General features: G+C 43.7%; 1 protein-coding gene across 9 annotated transcripts in view; it reads right to left on the bottom strand.

Annotated features, from left to right (window-relative positions):
* Nucleotides 1–19,781, bottom strand: part of WDR59 (WD repeat domain 59) — an 85,290-nt gene that overhangs the window by 25,115 nt on the left and 40,394 nt on the right. For 7 of the 9 annotated variants that reach the window (XM_042968395.1, XM_007083357.2, XM_007083356.2 and 4 more), the window contains 9 exons: nt 17,619–17,696; nt 15,294–15,450; nt 11,963–12,042; nt 10,643–10,775; nt 10,383–10,507; nt 7,944–8,108; nt 5,847–5,942; nt 5,363–5,519; nt 4,845–4,914 (listed from right to left, as the gene is read on the bottom strand). In XM_042968395.1, coding sequence (XP_042824329.1) covers nt 4,845–4,914; nt 5,363–5,519; nt 5,847–5,942; nt 7,944–8,108; nt 10,383–10,507; nt 10,643–10,775; nt 11,963–12,042; nt 15,294–15,450; nt 17,619–17,696 — 1,061 coding nt within the window. Of the gene's footprint in view, nt 1–4,844; nt 4,915–5,362; nt 5,520–5,770; nt 5,943–7,943; nt 8,109–10,382; nt 10,508–10,642; nt 10,776–11,962; nt 12,043–15,293; nt 15,451–17,618; nt 17,697–19,781 lie in introns of those variants that run through there. The other 2 variants (XM_042968399.1, XM_042968397.1) reach the window with 2 other exon arrangements.

Genomic DNA, 19,781 nt, shown 5'->3' on the forward strand with positions numbered 1-19,781 from the left:
GAGAATACTTCTAAGACGGTATACATAGAAAATCAAAGGAATCTACAAACTATGAGAATGAACAAGTGAATTTAGATACAAGGCCAATATATAAAAATCTGCATTTCTATACATTAGAAACAAACATTTAGAAATATCTTAAAATTTTCATTTACGATAGCATCAAATACCTAGAAATGAACTTAATTTAAAAATGTGCGTTGAAAACACAAAATATTGCTGAGAAATCAGAGAAGTATCATGTTAGTGGATGAGAAGTTTCCATATTACTGTCAAGATGTCAGTTTTCTCCAAACTGATCCGTAGAGTTGACACATTTCCAATCAAAATATGAAGATAATTTTTGTGTAGAAACCAATTAGCCATGTCATGTTTTTATAGGAATGCAAAAGACCTAGCCAATAGCCAACATGATCCTGAGTAAGAGTAATAAAACTGGAGGACTTACTAGCAGATTTGAAGACTTACAATATAAAAGCTACATTAAGAGTATAGTGTTGGCATAAATTATGGAAAGAGCCTAAATGTCCATCAACTGATGAATGGATAAAGAAATTGTGGTTTATATACACAATGGAATACTACGTGGCAATGAGAAAAAATGAAATATGGCCTTTTGTAGCAACGTGGATGGAACTGGAGAGTGTGATGCTAAGTGAAATAAGCCATACAGAGAAAGACAGATACCATATGGTTTCACTCTTATGTGGATCCTGAGAAACGTAACAGAAACCCAAGGGGGAGGGGAAGGGAAAAAAAAAAAAAAAAAGAGGTTAGACTGGGAGAGAGCCAAAGCATAAGAGACTCTTAAAAACTGAGAACAAACTGAGGGTTGATGGGGGGTGGGAGGGAGGGCAGGGTGGGTGATGGGTATTGAGGAGGGCACCTTTTGGGATGAGCACTGGGTGTTGTATGGAAACCAATTTGACAGTAAATTTCATATATTAAAAAAATAAATTAAAAAAAAAAAGAAAAAAAAAAAGAGTATAGTGTTGGCATAAAGAGAAACCAATAGAGCAAAGGAAAAAAGTAGACTCTAGAAATAGACCCACAACCATATTCAATTGATTTTCAACAATGGTATCAATGCAATTTTTTTTTTAATCAATGCAAATTCAATGAGGAAAGTCAAAATTTTTCCATGAATGGTGCTGGAACAATAACTATATAGCTCTACTGAAAAAAGCAAACTTTGACCCCTACCTCACATCATACACACACAAAATTAATTTGAGATTGACTACAGACGTTAAAGAAGGACTCTAAAACTATAAACTTTTAAAAGAGAAGAATATTTTTGTAACCTTGGGTTAGGCAAAGATTTTTTTTCTAGAACACAAAAGCACTAAACATAAAATTTTTAAAGTGATAGATTGGATTTTATCAAAATTAAAAACTTGTATTTATCAAAAATCATTATGGAGAAAGACAAACCACAGATTAAGAGAAAATCTATCTGGACTTCCAGCAAACGATTTAGAACCAGAATAAAGAACTGACACAAATAAATAATAAGAAACCTAGTCCTAAAGAAATGGGCAAAATACTTGAACAGGCACATCACAAAAGAATATACCCAAATGATCAATGAGCACACAAAAGCTGCCCAACATCACCAGTCATCACCACAATGAGATACCACATACCCATCACAATGACTAAAGTTGAAAAGATTGAAAATATCAAATTTTGGAAAGAATGTGGAGCAACTATAATTCTGAAACGTTGCCGGTAAGAGTGTTAAATGACACAACCACTGGGGACAGACTTTTTGGCAATGCTAAAAAAAAAAAAAAAAAAAATCAAACATACACCTAACCTATGACCCAGGGATTCTGCCCCTTGGGTAGAGAAGTTAATATACATGTCCATAAAAAGACTTCTGTGTGTAGGTCTACTCATGATAGCCCCAAACTAGAAATAATTCAAATATCCCTCAAGAAGAGAATGATAAATTGTATTATTTTCATACAATGGAACCATCGATATATGCAACTCTGTGGATCAATTTCAAAAACATAAGAGACTCTTAAATATGGAGAACAAACAGAGGGTTACTGGAGGGGTTGTGGGAGCGGGGAATGGGCAAGGGGCATTAAGGAATCTACTCCTGAAATCACTACTGCACTATATGCCAACTAATTTGGATGTTCCACTATATGCTAACTAATTTGCATGTTCCACTATACGCTAACTTGGATGTAAATTTCAAAAATAAAATTAAAAACAAAAAACAAAAAAACATTAAGTTAGCAAAACAGGTGAGACACAAAACAGCACATGCTGCCTGATGTGCTACTTAGACGAAGCTCAAGCTCAGGCAAAACCACAACTACAATGATGGAAGTCGGAAGACTGGTTTCCTCCGGGTGTAAACAGAGAAAACTCCTGTTCCCTATGTTGATCTGGGTGTTGGTCATCAAGGTATACACTTCACATCTGTGTACTGTAAATGAGACCTCACTGAAACACTGTTAGTGTGCAAACCGTTCTAATAGGAACATTCTTCCCTCTTATCCAAAGTCCAGATACACATATTCTTGTTTCCCTTTGAGAGCAGGTGCTTGTTTTCTACTCCAACCTTTCGAAAATGGAACCCAAGTAATACATGGGGTCTCTGACACTTAACTCCCCAGGCCTGTGCAGTCAAGGTCTCATCTGCTCAGGTGACTGCAGAGATTGGCAGACTCCCGGGACAGCAGTGGTGCCTCCTCATGCACTCGGTTCAATCTTCTTTCTTTCCTGGAAGTATGCTAATTATATTTCATCCAATACATCCAGGTGTTCGCAATGGGAGGACTTTCATGTTATCCTAGACACCGCACTGCAGGGGCAGAAGTCCCTCGTACGCACCTTATAATTTTTAAGTTTAAAAAACCAGTGGTATGGGGGAGGTTGTGCATGTGTGGGGACGGGTGTATATGAGGACCCTCTGTACCCTCCACCCAATTTTACTACATACTTAAAACTGCTCTAAAACATGAAGCTTATTAATTAAGAAAAAAAAAAAAAAACCTTTATGATGTGATCCAGCAATTCTGCTCATAGGTATATACTGGAGAAAAATGAAAAGCTGTGTCCACACAAAAACTTGTACATGAATGCACAAAACACCATTATTTGTAATAGCCAAAAAATGCAAATAACACCAATGTTCACAGACTGATAAAGAAATAAATAAAATGTGGCATATGTATATGACAGAATATTATCTGGCAATAAAAACAAAGTCCTGGGGCGCCTGGGTGGCTCAATCGGTTGAGTATCTGACTCTTGATTTTGGCTCAGGGCATGATCTCACGGTTTGTGAGATTAAGCCCCCCGTTGGGCTCTGAGCTGAGTGTGGAAGCCTGCTTAAGATTCTCTCTCTCTCTTTCTCTCCCTCCCTTTGTGCCTCTCCTCTGCTCACACGTTTCTCTCTCTCTAAAATAAAATTAAAAAAACAAAAAAAGAACTACTGACCATGCTACAATATGTATGAGCCGTGAAAACATTACACTAAGCAAGGGGCGCCTGGGTGGCTCAGTCAGTTGAGCATCTGACGTTAGCTCATGTCATGATCTCATGGTTCGCGAGTTTGAGCCCTGCGTCGGGCTCTGTGCTGACAGCTCAGAGCCTAGAGCCTGCTTTGAGTTCTGGATCTCCCTCTCTCTCTGCCATCCCCTGCTCACACTCTGTCTCTCCCTCAGTCTGAAAAATAAATAAACAGTTTTTAAAAGTTAAAAAAAACATTACACTAAGTGAAAGAAGCCAGTCACAAAGGGCCACATAATTATATGATTCTTTTTCTATAAAATGCCCAGAATAGGCAAAATGATTGACAGAAAGTACATCAGTGTTTGCCCAGTACTGGAAGAAAGGGGGACTTGGGAGTGTTGACACCTAGGGGATGCAGTTTCTTTTGAGGGTAATTAAAAATGTTCTAGAATTGACTATAGTGATGGCTGCACATGATCTGTGAATACACAACAAGCCACTGAATTATATACTTTAAATGGGTCAACTGTATACTATGTGAATTATATTTGAGTAAAACAGTGAAAACTTAAACAAACAGTAAAATGGGAAACACAGAGCCACACGCCAGGCTGTATTCTAAATGCTTCCCAGGGATTAACTCATCGATTCTTCCCAGCAACCCAAGTATGTAGGTGCCACTACCATCCCCAACTTATTGGTGAGGAAACTCAAGGACGGTTTAGATAACTTGCCTAAGGTCACAGAACAGTGGGGCCAAGACTTGGACCCGGTGGTTTGGCTCCAGAGTCCACATTCCCATTTGCTACCTTAGATCGCCTCTTAAAAACAAAACAAAGCAAACAAAAAACGGACACACAGAAAAATAATGGAGACCAGACAGGAAGCATGTTAAACTGCTAACGATGACTCCCCATGGAAAAGAACAGCTTTCAAATCTTAATTGAAAACTTCCATAATGTTGGAGTTTTTCCAACCACTGAATGTAGTTTATAAAAATTTCACATGTTTTGGTAATGTTAGAAGTGGGATACTAATGTTGTGGAACTAGAGATGACCTTTTTTTTGTTATGTTTCTATCATTATTTAATGTTCAAATAATACTTTAGCAACAGGAGAAAAGAATTTGCCTTGTGTTGACAACAACTTGTATCAAACTTCTTCTAGTGGTTTGGTGGTAACCTGACAGTACAAATCTCAGCTGAGTAGCAATTTAATGAACCTGATCTTTTCCAATGAATCTTCTAATGGGTATTTACTGAAGAACTAACACACACTGTCCCAAGACCAACGCAGTGATAAACCCCGGATGTCTGCCCACTTATGGCTCTGTGAGTGCAGCTTACACCTGCATCTCCCAGGCTCACCTCGGAGTAGGTTCTGTCGGAGACACTGCTCGATGCATCGTCATAGGCCGCGTGAAATACACCAGATAGCCTGACAAAGGAGACACCACATGGGCACATCAAGGTCAACGAGTTGCACGCGGGAAATCCGAAGGCAACACCGGTCAGTCCTCACTACAGCCACACTTTAACAAGGACAAAGGTCAGAATCTCTAGGATCCAGGAAGGATGGGATGTGTTTGGGGTAGAAAAAAGCTTCTCAGGTACTTTCTACTTCTTTGCTAGGGGACCTGTCCTACGTTGAGAATCAGGGATTGTCAGAATGAAAAAATTAAAACTGCAATTCTGTTGAGTATTCTCAGGATATGTCCACAGAAGCCAATTCAGCATCATACCATTTAACACTCTCGCAATCTTTTGAGTTACCAGGAAACAACGACAAATTTTCTGATTTGTCTGAGATTTCTTTATAGACTATAGGACAGTCTCAGCTTCTCACTCTCACAATCTACAGTCAGAGAACCAAAAGAAAGACAAACCTGCTCCACAGAACCTGGCCCCCGAGGTCCTAGGGAAGGGAATGTTGGCATCTTGGTATGACCCATAGGCAGTGGTCACCCGGGCAAACGTTGGTAAGGGCGGAGTGACGGAGTTTGGGAGTGCAAAGGGGTTGCTGGAAGTGCTGTCTTCTTGGTTCTGAAATTTAAAAATTAACAGACTAGGGGCACCTGGGTGGCTCAGTCGTTTAAGCGTCTGACTCTTGGTTCCGGCTCAGGTCATGATCTCACACTTGGGGAGTTCAAGTCCCACATCAGAGTGTGGAGACTGCTTGGGATTCTCTCTCTCCCCCTCTCTCTCTGCCTCTCTCTCTCTCTCAAAATAAATAAATAAACTTAAAAAAAATTTTAACATACTAAAAACCACAGGCTGTCTTAAAGCTGACTTACAAAATGAGGATACATTAGTTTGGGGAGGAAGAAACGAAACAAAACACCAAAGCACGAGTCGGTACAAGAATCCCACCACAAAAGACTCAAGGCAGGAGACGAGCTGGCGCAGGCAGGGCTCCAAACAACTCTGGTTGCGCTTCACTTTTTGCAGGGAAGTGTCTTTCAGGATCTAGAAAAGGCACGAAACACAGTCAAGAATAGCAACCTTCTCTCTCCCGATTCACTTTTATTCTTCAAAGCAGTGGGAGGCCGTGAAGACGCAGGGAGACTGGAGCACAGCCGTGCCTCAGGCTTCCAGTGCAGCAACCTACTTTCCACCTGCTCTAGAGGCGCGGAGAGCAGATGCGTTTCTGTGCCCTCTTCGAGAAGCCCGTTCCTCAGCCAGGGTGCGCACACACATCTTTACTGTGAATTCCCCTCCTGCCCTGTCCTAGCTTGACCCCTATCCCCCCCAGGAAAATCTCAGTACCTTAGAAGTAACGCTCAATACAAGCCCGGGGGAGAAGATTTCAATCCAGTGGAAATTACTATAATTTTTTTCTTCTTTAAAAACATAAATCCTAACATTTTAAGGCACATACTGGAGACCTAAAGTGACATACACATACTGAAGACAGGCATGTAAATTGGCTGTCCTGTAACGAAGTCATTACCCATGTGGGGCTACGGGGCATGGGAAGTGAGGAGAGTCTGAATCGAGAAGTCCGGGAAGCATATAATTCATACCAAGTGTCGAAGACTTATTAGTACAAGAATGCAAAGTGTCTCAACAATTGTTATATGGATTGCATGTTGATATAACACTTGGCACATACTGGGTTAAGTCAAAATAGTACTGAAATTAATTTACCTGCTACTTTCCATTTTTTTTAGTGTGATTACTAGAAAATTTTAAATTATGTGTAGTCTACATTCTATTTCTGTCAGACAGTACTCATTTAGACTTTTAGAGATACTTCCTACTCCTATCATTTGTATACCAATAGGAAGATCTATCTTTTTTTTGTATGTGCAAATAAGACAATGAAATATTCAAATTCCGAGTACAGAAAAACAAAAACAAAAAAACCAGACTCTTAACTAGAGAGAACAAATAGATGGTTACGAGAGGGGAGGTAGGTGGGAGATGAGTGAAATAGGTGATGGGGATTAAGACCACACTTAACGCGATGAGTGGTGCTGAGCGATGTATAGAATTGTTGAATCATTGTATTGTACACCTAAAAGTACTGTAACGCTGTATGTTAATTATACTTGGATTCAAAAAATTCCAAGCACAAAATGTACCTCTACCACAAAACCAAAGTAACGCCTGAGAGATCTTTACGCCACCTGAAAAATTTCTTGGCTACGTATCTTATCCCAAGAAGACGGGCCAAGTGTGTATAATACAAACTAGGCCAAAGCGAACAGCATTTGGGTCAACTTGGTTGGTCAGGACTTTTCAGTTACTTCACACAGGCTGCTGCTCACACTGAAAAAGGTGTAGCCTCCCCAGCTCGTGGGGCTGTTTAAATGGGGGTTCTGCCTGATTAGCTCTGCATGAACTGACAGAGCAAGTTCCCGAGCCAGCAGCTAAGGGCAGACGCCGTGCCGGTCGGCCCTGTTTCGGGCACCGCCATGCCTCCGGACGCCTCACGCGTTCAACGAGCCAGCCGCGCTCTGGGATGACACCATTTCCTCTCATGGAATGAACTTTTTTAGTGACCTCACATTTTGTTTTCTGATTATAAAGTATCTCTTAGCTTCAGAATACATCTTGCCTACTGTTTCCAGATAAATGAAAATGTACTGCAGGGCTCTTAACCCGGGATTGATTCACAGCTTTAATGAGATCTATGAGCAGATGAGAGGCAATTATGGAACCGCATCCTATTCACGCACAGAGTTTCTGAAATTATATACCACAGTTGCGCAAATTTTTCTGTGTCGGTTTCATGAGATGTTCAAAGGGGCTCCACGACCCAAAAAGGCCGAGGACCACCTCCACTGTTTGCTACACACGGTGAACAGCAAGGGCTAACCCGGTGGCGCGGAAGGACAGATGACTTTCAAATCTTCTCTATCGGACTTTTCGCTCGACCTTACCACTCAACTCAGACACGGACGCCCGTGGACAGAGGTTTCCTCTTAAGACACCTGAGGAGAATTTGTGAACACAGACCCCCACCTTCAGCAGCTTGGCTTTCATCGTGGACGTGATGGTGGTGGGGTTGATAAACTGGAACGAGGGGGCAGCGTTGTTGGGATACTGCGCGGGGAACTTGACCAGCATCTTGACGCGGTGGCTGCTGCAGTGCACAGACACCGTGCAGCTCCTGTCCGCCGCATCCATCTGCAGGGGACAAAGGGACAACCGCTTGGGAGGTAGGCCACCATTCGTTTTCAGACGCCAATGAATTTAAACAAGCTAAGTGCAAGCTCAAGGTTCCTGGTAACTGGGTGGAGGGGGGCATTCCCTAAAGACAAGTGAATCTGGAAGATTCAGACAACTTGTGTTCAAGACAGATGTTTCATTTTTAGCACTGATTTAATAAGTGCAAAGTATTTTGACGTAAAAAAGCTTCAACCTAAAGCTGTGAGGTAGACTGGAACTTGTTATATTTATTTTGAGACGAGAAAAGAAAGCAGGAAGAATGGAAATACCTGACTCAAGTTCAAAAGAACTCCTGGGAAAATCCATAGAGACAGAAAGTTGATTAGTCGGCGCCAGAGGCTGGGGGGAGAAGGCAATGAGAAGTGACTGCTAATGGATATGGGATTTTTTTAGGGACGATGACAATGCTTTGGAATTAGGGGTGATGGTTGCATAACTCTGTGACTGAGGTTTACAACCACCAAACTGTAAACTTTAGAAGGGTAAACTTTATGGCATGTGAATTTTATCTCAATACTTTTAAAAAAGCACTCCTGGAAAAGGAATCAAGATCTCTTTCTAAAAAGAGACTCACTTGGCTATCCACACTCTTCTCAACTGTTCTCAACAAAGGGGGTATGATCTGAATCGATACAGATAGCCAATTAATCAGAGGATTCTTTCTCTCTCTTGATTTCTTGTGTGGCCAACCAGAGAAGGCAGCTGGAGTAGAGCAAAAAACAGGAACACAGGTGGGAAATCTGGGGACAGATTTCAAATATTCTCTCTTCCACCAAATAGCTGCTGACTTCCGACAAGTCACTGCATCTCTTAGTGTGTGTTTCCTCTTCTGTTAAGTGGGGATAAAAGCACGTGTTGCAGAGTTGTTTCATTTATTTTTTTGTTTATTTATTTTTGAGACAGAGAGTGAGCACAAGGGGGCAGGGGCAGAGAGAGAGGGGGAACAGAGGATCCCAAGCGGGCTCTATGCTGACAGCAGAGAGCCCCGTGCGGGACCTGTACTTCAGAACCGCGAGATCATGACCCGAACTGAAGTCAGACACTTAACTGACTGAGCCACCCAGGTGCCCCTGCAGAGTTGTTGTTGTTGTTTTTTTGTTTTTTTTTTTTAATTTTTTTAATGTTTCTTTATTTTTGAGAGAGAGACAGAACTCAAGCAGGGAAGAGGCAGAGGGAGAGGACGACACAGAATCCAAAGAGGCTCCAAGCTCTGAGCTGTCAGCACAGAGCCAGCCTGATGCAGAGCTCCAACTCACCAGCCTCGAAACCATGACCTGAGCTGAAGTCGGACGCTCAACCGACTGAGCCACCAGGCGCCCCCCTGCAGAGTTGTTTTAAAGGCCAAAGGAGGTAAGTATGTACACACAGGTACATATCCATGCCTATCGTTTGTTGAATCTGGGCAAAAGAGAAACGAATCAAGCTTCAAAACTCCTTCACAGGGGCGCCTGGGCGGCTCAGTCGGTTAAGCATCCAACTCCCGATTTTGGCTCAGGTCATGATCTCACAGCTCATGACACAGAGTCCTGCGTTGGGCTCTGTGCTCACATCGCAGAGCCCGCTTGGGATTCTCTCTCCCTCACTCTCTGCCCTTACCCCGCCCCTGTGCTCACGTGCACTGTGTCTCTCCCTCTCTCTCAAAATAATTAAATAAACATTAAAAAAAACCAAAAAACCTTCTTCACAGACTCAGTTCTCTGAAGGAAAGCATTTCATTACCCGCCCAAAATGAAAAGAGTAAATCTTTCCACATGTTAGACGAACAGAGAGGTTTGGTGACCTCACTAGGAGCTGAAGTGATTAAGGAAATGACCAGCTCTAAGGGCAGGTAGTATAGCAGAGCACAAAGAACCTTGGGGAGGCAGGCGTGGCTGCCAAACTCAGCTCTGCCATTAACTATGGCAGGAACCTTTGCCAACTCACGGAGCCTTCCTGGATCTAAGGATCTTCACACATGGGAAAATGAAGTGTTGGAGCATCTAACAGGATTTCAGGACACGTGAACACCAGTTTATTCCTTGGTCCAGCTTATGAGAAAAGAGTATGGTAAGAATATAATTTACATTGGAAGACTTCTATTTCCTTAGAAAGTCTAGAAAATAAAAAAGCAAGCAGAGAGGTACACCTGTTAGAGCAGCGGAGCTATCTGTAGCCACCATCCTGGCTCAAACAGTCCCCACTCCCACAAAGTGCCATCTGCAAGCATGAGCCAATCATTAGACTACCGAGTACCTCCACGTTGACATTCCGGATCTGCACGTTGATCAGGGAGAACTCCTGCTGCAGAGTCTGAGGCAGTCCCAGCTGATCTGACTTCTTCTCTTCCAGGATACTGCTTGGGGGGTCTTCCTTTAAGACTAGCAGGAGAGAGAGGGTCTCCAGTTGTTGGCAAATGTTTTTTGAAAATGAGTCAGAGAGCAGTTCTGGGGTACCTGCCAGAACTGAAATGCACAGAGGGGCACCTCACCTAAAACATCAGTTTAACCAATTACCTTCTTCCTCCCCATGGCTCGAGTTGTGCTGGTGATCCGTATCTTGAGTGTGAAGGGTCTTCTCTGGTTCCGGCAGAAGAGAAATGCTCTCAATGAACTCATCAACACCATCTAATATGTCATTTGCACAAAGCTGCAACAAAGGGTAAAAGATCTAGGTCTCCGGAAGTCAGTGGAAATGTTCCTCGAGTCTGGTTCTGACTTAAAAATGGGACTCAGGAAGGCTAAAAGACGTCAGCCCAAAACTGAGACAATCAAAATAGGTTTTACCCACCACCAGCTCCCCCTGGTTAAATACACAGGAGAATAGGCTCTATTATCTACATGGAAATTTTTCATCCTGTTCATCCTTTATGCAAGCCTCAGAAAACAATACTTTAAATTCCAAGCCTTTGTGGAGTTATTCAGCTAACCCAAGACCAAAAATGAATAAATGGTACTTTCTGGAGAAAATATATTTGAAAGGCAGTAAGGTGATGATACTTGACCAAAATGCTCAAGAGTGACTTCTTACTAAGCAATGTTGCACATTTTTTAAAATTTTATTTATTTGTTTGTTTGTTTTTAAGTAACCTCTACATCCAATGTGGGGCTTGAACTCACAAACCTAAGAGCAGGAGTTGCGTGTTCTCATTCCCAGGTTTCGGCACCGAAAAAACCCCAAAACACAATAAACCCAAAACCCAACTCCATGGTGTTGTAAATTTCAGCCAGCATTTTCCATCCACCCTATACGGAGCACTGTGGGGGAAGCAATACAAGGGAGGTGTGGCTCCTGCCTTTAAGGAGCGTGGCCACTGAACGAAAGAACCACACTGAGGCGGGAACACAGCAAGGGGCCGTGGCAGCAGGTCACACCAGGTGCCACCGTGGTTCGTGGAAGAAACAGAACTTGTGGGGCAAACCTTGAAAAAGGCTTCAGAGAATAGGTACCACTGATGGATGTAAAGGGCTCTAAACACTGCAGAGTGTAAGGTTCGACTTCTTAGCTCATTTAGAAGAAGAGAAAGAAATTAAGCCCACAGGCCATTTGCTCAGTAGGCTATCTACAGTCTCCTACCGGGACAGGAGAAAAGACAGGAGAAAAGGCATTCGGAGGCTTTTCACGCTTAGAAGTGCCAGATACGAAAGTTGGCTCTTGGAGACCGCAAAGCCTCAGTGTGGCCTATACAAGCCACTCAGCCAACCATCAAGTATTGTTAAATGTCTGTCATGTACCCTCTAACTTCCACAACTACTAACCCTTGGTTTTGTTTTGTTTTGTTTTAAGGTTTCCAGCATACCCGGTTACACTCCTCCACAACGGCGTTGAATACATACCCTCTGCATCTGGGAATCTACCCGCCACATTCTCAAGGTCTGATCCCGTGACCACGTGACCAGTTGGTAGTCCTTGGACCCTAGAAATCACCAAATAAGAATCCTGGAATGTTTGGAGGGTGGGGTGGGGGGTGCGGATTCAACATCAACTTTGCTACAAGTTGCAGGGGAGCGAGATTCCTCCCTTCGTTTGGCCATCCATCCATTCAATAAATACTTACTGACCAACGCCTATATGCCAGGCACCGTTCTAGATACTAGGGCAACGGCGCGAATGCAACAACCTCTGTCTTTACAGAGCTCACAATCCAGTGCCGGCAACAGACAAACAGATAAATATGCGATAAAACGTCTGGGAGTGATAGCGCTCTTGCAAAAAAGGATAAGACAACTGCCGGCAGAGCTATTTTTAGACAGGGCTCCCTGAGGAAGTCGCATTTGAGCAGCAACTTAAATGAAGCGAAATAATAACTGGCAGGTGAGCAGGTGAAAAGGGATGCTGGGACTTAACGTCACACTGAACTTTCGCCTCCACAAATGTTCCTCCTTTTACACGCTCCAGAGGAGCTGAGCATGAATATGATTTTTTGAAATGAATTGCTTTAAAAGCATAATGACACCTTACTGTTTGAAAAGAATTTTTTGGCAAACAGATGCATCTCTTCATAAAATGGATAATCGATCTTGAATGTTCTTAATGGCCTGAGTTATATTTTCACATATTAGGTCTGGTCAAAGGGAAATTATTCTAAAAAGGTTTAGAGAGCTTTATGAAAGATCAGGGCATTTCAGAGTAATTAGGTCCTGTCTAGAATCACCTTTATGGCCATCCTTAGAGAGCCGAGAATTTAGAAGACTTTAGAATTTTAATTTCATCCAATTCCCTCATTTTACAGATGGGAAAATGGAGGCACCAGAGAACACACTCTGTCCGAGCTAACAGGGTGGGTGAGGGGCAAAAATTCCTTCTCTGTGTCACTGCCTTCAGTTGGGCCTCCGCTCCTCAACGAGTCAGCATTTCCCTGTGCGTGCCCCACAGGACACAGCTCTTCCGAATAACTGCCTGCCAGGAGTCCCCTCGTACAGACTCCTGCTCGTGTCAGCCACTGTCTGTCTCCACATCTGGCTTCTCTTCATACCCCTGACTGAAGAGAAGTTATGCCTGATTCCATTCTAAACCCAACTCCTCCAGCAGTGCCTTCACCCCCATTCCCTCCTACCCCCACAGGGCCCTTGCTTTCCCACGCCCTCCCTTTCTTGCACCTTCTCCTCGCCCTCAGAGACAGGGCAGCAGCTCTAACATCAACTCAGTCTGCTCCTTGTCTTTGAAGGCAATTTCTTTCACGAATCCAGTCCCTACTGCCTCTGTTCACGTTGCCTTGTAGTCTGGCTTCTATCCTCAATCCGCTTTTGGAACTCCTCTCTTAATGATCACATGGCCTCCTATTTGTACCATTAAGCGCTTTTCTCTTATTCTGCACATCCATCCTTCAGCAACACCTACAACCAGCGACTGCCGCTTCTTTCATGAAGCATCTTCTTCCCCTGGCTACAACACCCTGATTCTCTTCCTACCTCTCTAAGGGCCCCTGCACCGCAGTGAAAACCAAAATTAAACCAGTAAAAACTGACTAGGAAGACATGGCAGTAAAAATAAAATGGGCAGCCTGAAGTTGAAAAAGAAGTGAAATACAGGAATACATGCAGGATGATTAGACTTATAAAAGGTTCGACAAGCACACTGAAACTATTTCAAGGGATGCACTAATGGGTGGCAAAACTCTAAAAAAATAATCATTCTCATGAGTGTTAGGAGAGCGTATCCTTCTGGGGAAGGGAGGGCACTGTGATCGAGAAGTTTCTGGGGTTCTAGCAATGTTCTCTTTCTAGACCCTGGTGGTAGTTATGTACATTTTCACTTCATAATTTGTAAGAATGTACACATTTCATGCAATTTTCTAGACAGATGATACACTTTACAATAAAAAGGAATTTGAAAAAAAAAGCACCTGTAACCGGTACTCAAAAATCTCATTACTGACTAGACGGTCCCAACATACACAATTCACCCTGCCGGCTTACAGACAACACAGATAGCTGAAAATGGGTTGCTAAAACCTTTTCATTCCAATCCAAAACTACAGGCCAACCTCTCCCTGCCAAACCATGAGGAAACTACATCTTCTATTTACGATGGCGAAATGCAAGAGAGGAAGTTGAGAGCCAAAGTCATGCATGCAAATTAATGGGATAAAAACCAAGCAGCCTCATGTTTCTAGAAGCAGGGAGATTTGGGAAATAAAGATGGGAAAATTCAGGGGCTGATCAAAAGAGTCCCTTCAAAAACTATCCTGGAAGAGGCTTGCGAAGTCACAAACAAGCCGGGATAAGAGGACTGCTCTGATCTCAGGATTACCAGAGACCTTTCCCGGGACTCTGGACAGTCCACACCACTCCAGTGCCTGGTTTTCCGTCTATCATATGGAAAGACCTTGAAATCCACTTCCGTTGCATAAAACCTTTAGAGATCACGACAGTAAGGTCTCAAGAAAAGACAGGCTGCAACTAAATTTGCACACTGAGCTGGTGGAGAAGCAGAGGCCCAGGGCTTGTGATTCCCATTACACTTGACCTTGCATTAGTGAGGGCTGGCTAGATGGAGCTTCAAGAACCATCCCTGAAACTCAGTGGCCTAAAGCAAGGACATCTTGCTCCCTCTACACCCCCACCTCATCCTTGCTGCCGACGGGCACAGCTCCAGCTGGAGTCTTGCCAGCTGCTGTGGCAGAAACAAAGAGAGCGTGTTAATTGCACAATGGCTGTTAATGCTTCAGCCCAGAAGAGACGGCATCTCTTTGTTCACGTTTCACGACCAAAGCAAGACGTTTGGCCAAACCCATCTTCAGGGAGGTGGGAGATAAAACACCACCATGTGCCGTGAAGAGAACTAGGGTTATTTGGTGGGCAGCGCTGATGACGGCCTCAGGTCTCCTTCCTCAACAGAGTGGAAAGGGGCGAATGCCAGACTTCTGAGGGTTCTGACCCCAGAGTTTTTCAGCCCCAGAGATGATCCCACAGGAAGTCTATCAATCTCTTCCGGATCTCTTCCACACAGGTGAGAGATGACACTGAACATAAGAGAAGAGGAGGAAACCTGGGAGAGAAACCACATCCGCACACCCCCTTACCCATCTACCGTGAAAGGTGGCGACCCCCCTGACTCTCTCGTTTCTAAAGCCCAGCCCTGAGGTGCCCGTGCTGGGCCACATGGCCAACCCTGACTGGAGATGCCGTGGACCACGGCTCAGGAGGAAATCAGGCTCCCCCTCACCCTCCTTCTGTCTTCTCCACTGGAACTCCAGCACCACATCATCGTGCCCCACAAAGGTATGCACTGGCGTGTTCAAGTCAAAGACGTTCCACAAGAGAAGACTATTTTCCCTCCGCAGCTGGGGAACCATCACAGTCACCAGTCCATTGCTGAAAGGCTACGGCAGGAAAGGGAAAAGAAGGTGATTATTCCAGGGAGACGCCGCTGAATCTTGAATTACCCAAGTTGGGATGCTTTCCTAACGAAAATAAGTTACACGATGGGGGGATCCCAACCACTCGGGGGAGATTTTTTTCCAATACCGTAAGTTAACCATCACATCTACTTTCCTTCTGCATTTATTTTACTTTTTCTTCGCGTGGAAAGGACCACAGCTGGTAAAAAATAAAGCTAAGCCAAATCCTTGGAGAACTTTAAATTCTGAAACAAGCAAATGGCTGTGACCGCTGCGTACCATGAAACACTGTGTCGCATCCTGGCGCTTCCCGAGAACGACTGTGCAAGACACACTGGGGAAAACCCCAGAGCGGCAAGCAGAATTCTTGCCATGTGGACACACACCGGAAGCACACATCCACATCAGGCAGCACCTCCCTGGCCCCAAAACTGCAGCTCTTCAGAGGAAAACCCTCCAGTTTCAGGACTGACATGTTTTACTTATCGACACCTCATCTGCTAGGGAGCTGAGGGGCCCATTTGGTAGCTAACCGGCCTCTGTTCTTTAAGGAATAAACCACAATCATCTAAAAGCACATTTATCTTCACTTGCCCTCCTGGCAGCACTCCTGGACTTCTCTGTTTATTTTTTACAGTAAACATATTAATCCAGAGAAGTATTTCAATGCCTAAGAACAATGTCTGATTTCTTGACAAGCACTCCTAGATGCAAAAGCCACTTAATCCTTAAATTATCTTCTATGCTCCACAGAGTCTTGGGGTGACAGCCTAATGCAGAAATGCAACTTTATTCACCTCTGTGCTCCCTTTCAAGTTGACACTGAGGACAAGAGATTGTATCTGATCAGCAGCTATCAATGCGGCAATGGGAAAAATTGTGGGAAGGCTGATAACAGCCTGCCCCCCCCCATCTGTAGCATTTTATGGTTTACAAAGCATTTTCACACACAATTTTTCAAAAGGAAAGTCATATTGTGCATGTGCTAAATGCCACTGAATTGAACATCTTACAATGGTAAATTTTATCACAATAATAAAAAGGAAGACCTAGTAAAAATTATTATTCATGTTCTACAGAGGAGGAAACTATTGCTCAAAAGCATCCAGTAGCCTGCCCAAGGCCACACAAACATTAAATGGCTCATTGCAACATTATTCACAACAGCCCAGATACGGAAACAACCTAAGTGTCCATCAATGGATGAAAAGATAAAGAAGACGTGTTAGATATATTCTACGGAATGCTATTCAGCCAGGAGAAAGAAGGAAATCTGCCATCTGCCACAACATGGGTGGACTTGAGGGCACTACGCTAAGTGAAATAAGTCCGAGAAAGACAAATACTGGGTGAGGTCACTTACATGTGGACTCTAAGACGGCTGAATTCACAGAAACAGAGAGCAGGATGGTGTTTGCCAAGGGCTGATGGGTGGGGGAAACGGGGACCATGCTGGTCAAATTTCCAGTCGAAACTTCTAGTTAGAAGACGAGTAAGTTTTGGATCTAATATACAGCATGGTGACGGGAGTGAACAATACCATATTACACTCATAAAAGTTGCTAAGAGAGTAATATCACATGTTCTCAATCCAAAAAAGAAATGGTAATTATGTGATGTGACAGAGGTATTAGCTAACGCTATGGTACCAGTAGTCTGGCAATAAATAAGTGTATCAGACACCCTGAACTGACACAATGTTATATGTCAGTTATACCTCAATAAATCTCGGGGAAAAATTAAATGGCAACGATGGATCCCAAACCCAGGTCGTCAGAATCTAAAGCCAGAATTCTTCCCACCGTCGGGAAGAAATCCACTGACTGAAAGCGCTTCAACCCTGTGGCTCCATCTCCCCACTTCCCCTGCCCTTAGTGACCACCTTCGTGCTGCCCGGCTTCCCAGGTGGTGGCCAGCAATCCTAGTGCAGATTCTTCCCCAACACTCGAAGCGCCAGTTTTAAAATACCTGGCAGCTTTTATGCCATCATGACCGCCTGTGCCCCCACCCCTCAACCAGGACAGGAAGTGAAAACTGCCTCACAGAGAAAGTAAGAGAAAATGGTCCTCGTGGCCCTCGCCCCACCCCACCCCCCGCATCTGGAACACCAAGGTGAAGCTCCCCAGCAGGAGGTGGGGTGTCCCACTCACCGTGTATCTGGCCTTCCAGACAGGCACCTGGCAAGGGAGAATACTGAGGTATTTCCGAGGCTGGCGGTAGTCCCAGAACTGGAAGAAAGAGAGCAGGATAATGTGTGGACTAAACGCCATCAAAAGACTCGACAACCGAAACGAGCCCAGCTTCGCTCTGTCCTCGGTGTGTTCCACGCAGCCCCCCGGCCCTGGGACCGTGGCAGAGACACAACCCTCCGTCTCCCATTTACAAACATTCCCGGGGTATTTCCGGACTCCACGAGGACTGGCCCCGGGGCGCAGATCACCATCATCAGCCTGCCTACTAAACAGCCCTGTAATTGAAAGGTAAGAATGACATGTTTTCACGCCACATCGCGTTTCCACCGTGTAGGGTAACGTAACTAGGAACTAGGCTGATGTACTGACTACTCACTGCATTCCAGAGTTTAGAGCTTTCAGCTCTGTATCCCGTTTAATCTTTACAACCAAATAACGGGTGTTATTCATCTCTTTTTCAAATGAAGAAGCTAAATTACTGAACAGTCTAACTTGTGCAAGGTCACACCTGCTCCGCCACCGCCCCGGAACACGCGGAACTTGAGGCCGCGGAACATATGAAGGTAAGCCAGACACACTCTGCCTGAGCTGCCTGTGTTTTCCATGATGGGACAACTACACTTAGAGCTTGAACATTTGTCATGAAAGCAGGAAATGGCAGAGCACAAAAGGCAGGAGGACCGAGAGTGAGACTCTGAATTACTCAAGTACTAAGAAATTATTTTCTCTTAAAAAAATTTTTTTTCTTAATGTTTATTTATTTTTGAGAGAGAGAGAGACAGAACGTAAGCGGGGAAGGGGCACGGAGAGAGGGAGACACAGAATCCGAAGCAGGCTCCAGGCTCTGAGCTGTCAGCACAGAGCCTGACACGGGCCTCAAACTCACCAACAGTGAGATCGTGACCTGAGGTGAAGTCGGACGCTTAACCAACTGAGCCACCCAGACGCCCCACTAAGAAATTATTTTTAAAAATAGATGACGCCCTCTCTCTCTGCACCTCCCCTGCTTGGTCTCTCTCAAAAATAAATAAAACACTAAAAAAAAAAAAAAAATAGATGACAGAAGCCATTCTGGAAAACAGTTTGGCAGTTTCTTAAAAAGTAAATGAGCACATACCACTGACCCAGTGATCTCAACTCCTGTGTATTTGTCCTGGAAAATGGAAACGGTCCATTCCCAGAAAAATCGATACACGAATGTTTATAGAAGCTCTATTCATAATCACCAAAAGCTGGGAACAGCCCCATCAATGTCCTTCAATGGGTCAAGAGAAAATAAACTGTAGCAGTATATCCATATAGTGGATTACTGCTCGTCAATAAAAAGTCTATGATCTATCGATTTTGAAAACAATTTGGATGAATCTTGAAGGCACTATGCTGGGCGAAAGAAGCCAACTCAGAAAGTAAGATACTGAATGTATCCATTTAAATGACATTCTCAAAAAGACTAAACTGCAGTGACAGAGAACACAACAACGGTTGCTAGAAATCAGGGGTTCGGGGAGAGTGTGGCTCTAAAGGAATCACATAAAGCAATTCTTGTTCCTTCTGACAACACTTTATTTTTGTCAAATTCGGGCTCCATATTCAAGATAATAAAATTTTTAAGATGTCTTTTCCAGCTAAACTGCCTCAGCATTTCCCAGATGGCCACAGGGAACTTGCTCCCTCAACTCGTAAAAGAAGGGAAACTAGACATCATTAGGTCTGCTTGGCATTCTCCGGATTTTTAATTAGCTCAACACTTTATGAATGCTTTCCTGTTACCAAGTCTCCCATATGTGAAAAACAAGCAAATAAAAAAATTCAGTCTCCCTAAGCTAATTACATACAAGTAAAACATTAGTATTATGAATACATTTTGGCAACTGGTTACTTGTCATGTCGGACAGAAGCATATTCATGCGCATTTACAGACTGTCACAGTAACTGTTAACAAAAGTAATCCTTTTTTTAAAAAGGATTATATAACTTAGGGGACAAGGTAGAGGACCCTGGGGATTTGACCAAATCCTCACTCACCAGAACACGATCTTATTCTCAAGGCAACCACTGACAGTCTTATGGAATGATTACATATTGCATGTGAGTGGAGGACTTTGGTCTGTTTCAATGTGA

This window comes from Panthera tigris, chromosome E2, assembly GCF_018350195.1.
Source record: "Panthera tigris isolate Pti1 chromosome E2, P.tigris_Pti1_mat1.1, whole genome shotgun sequence".
Lineage (NCBI taxonomy): Eukaryota > Metazoa > Chordata > Mammalia > Carnivora > Felidae > Panthera > Panthera tigris.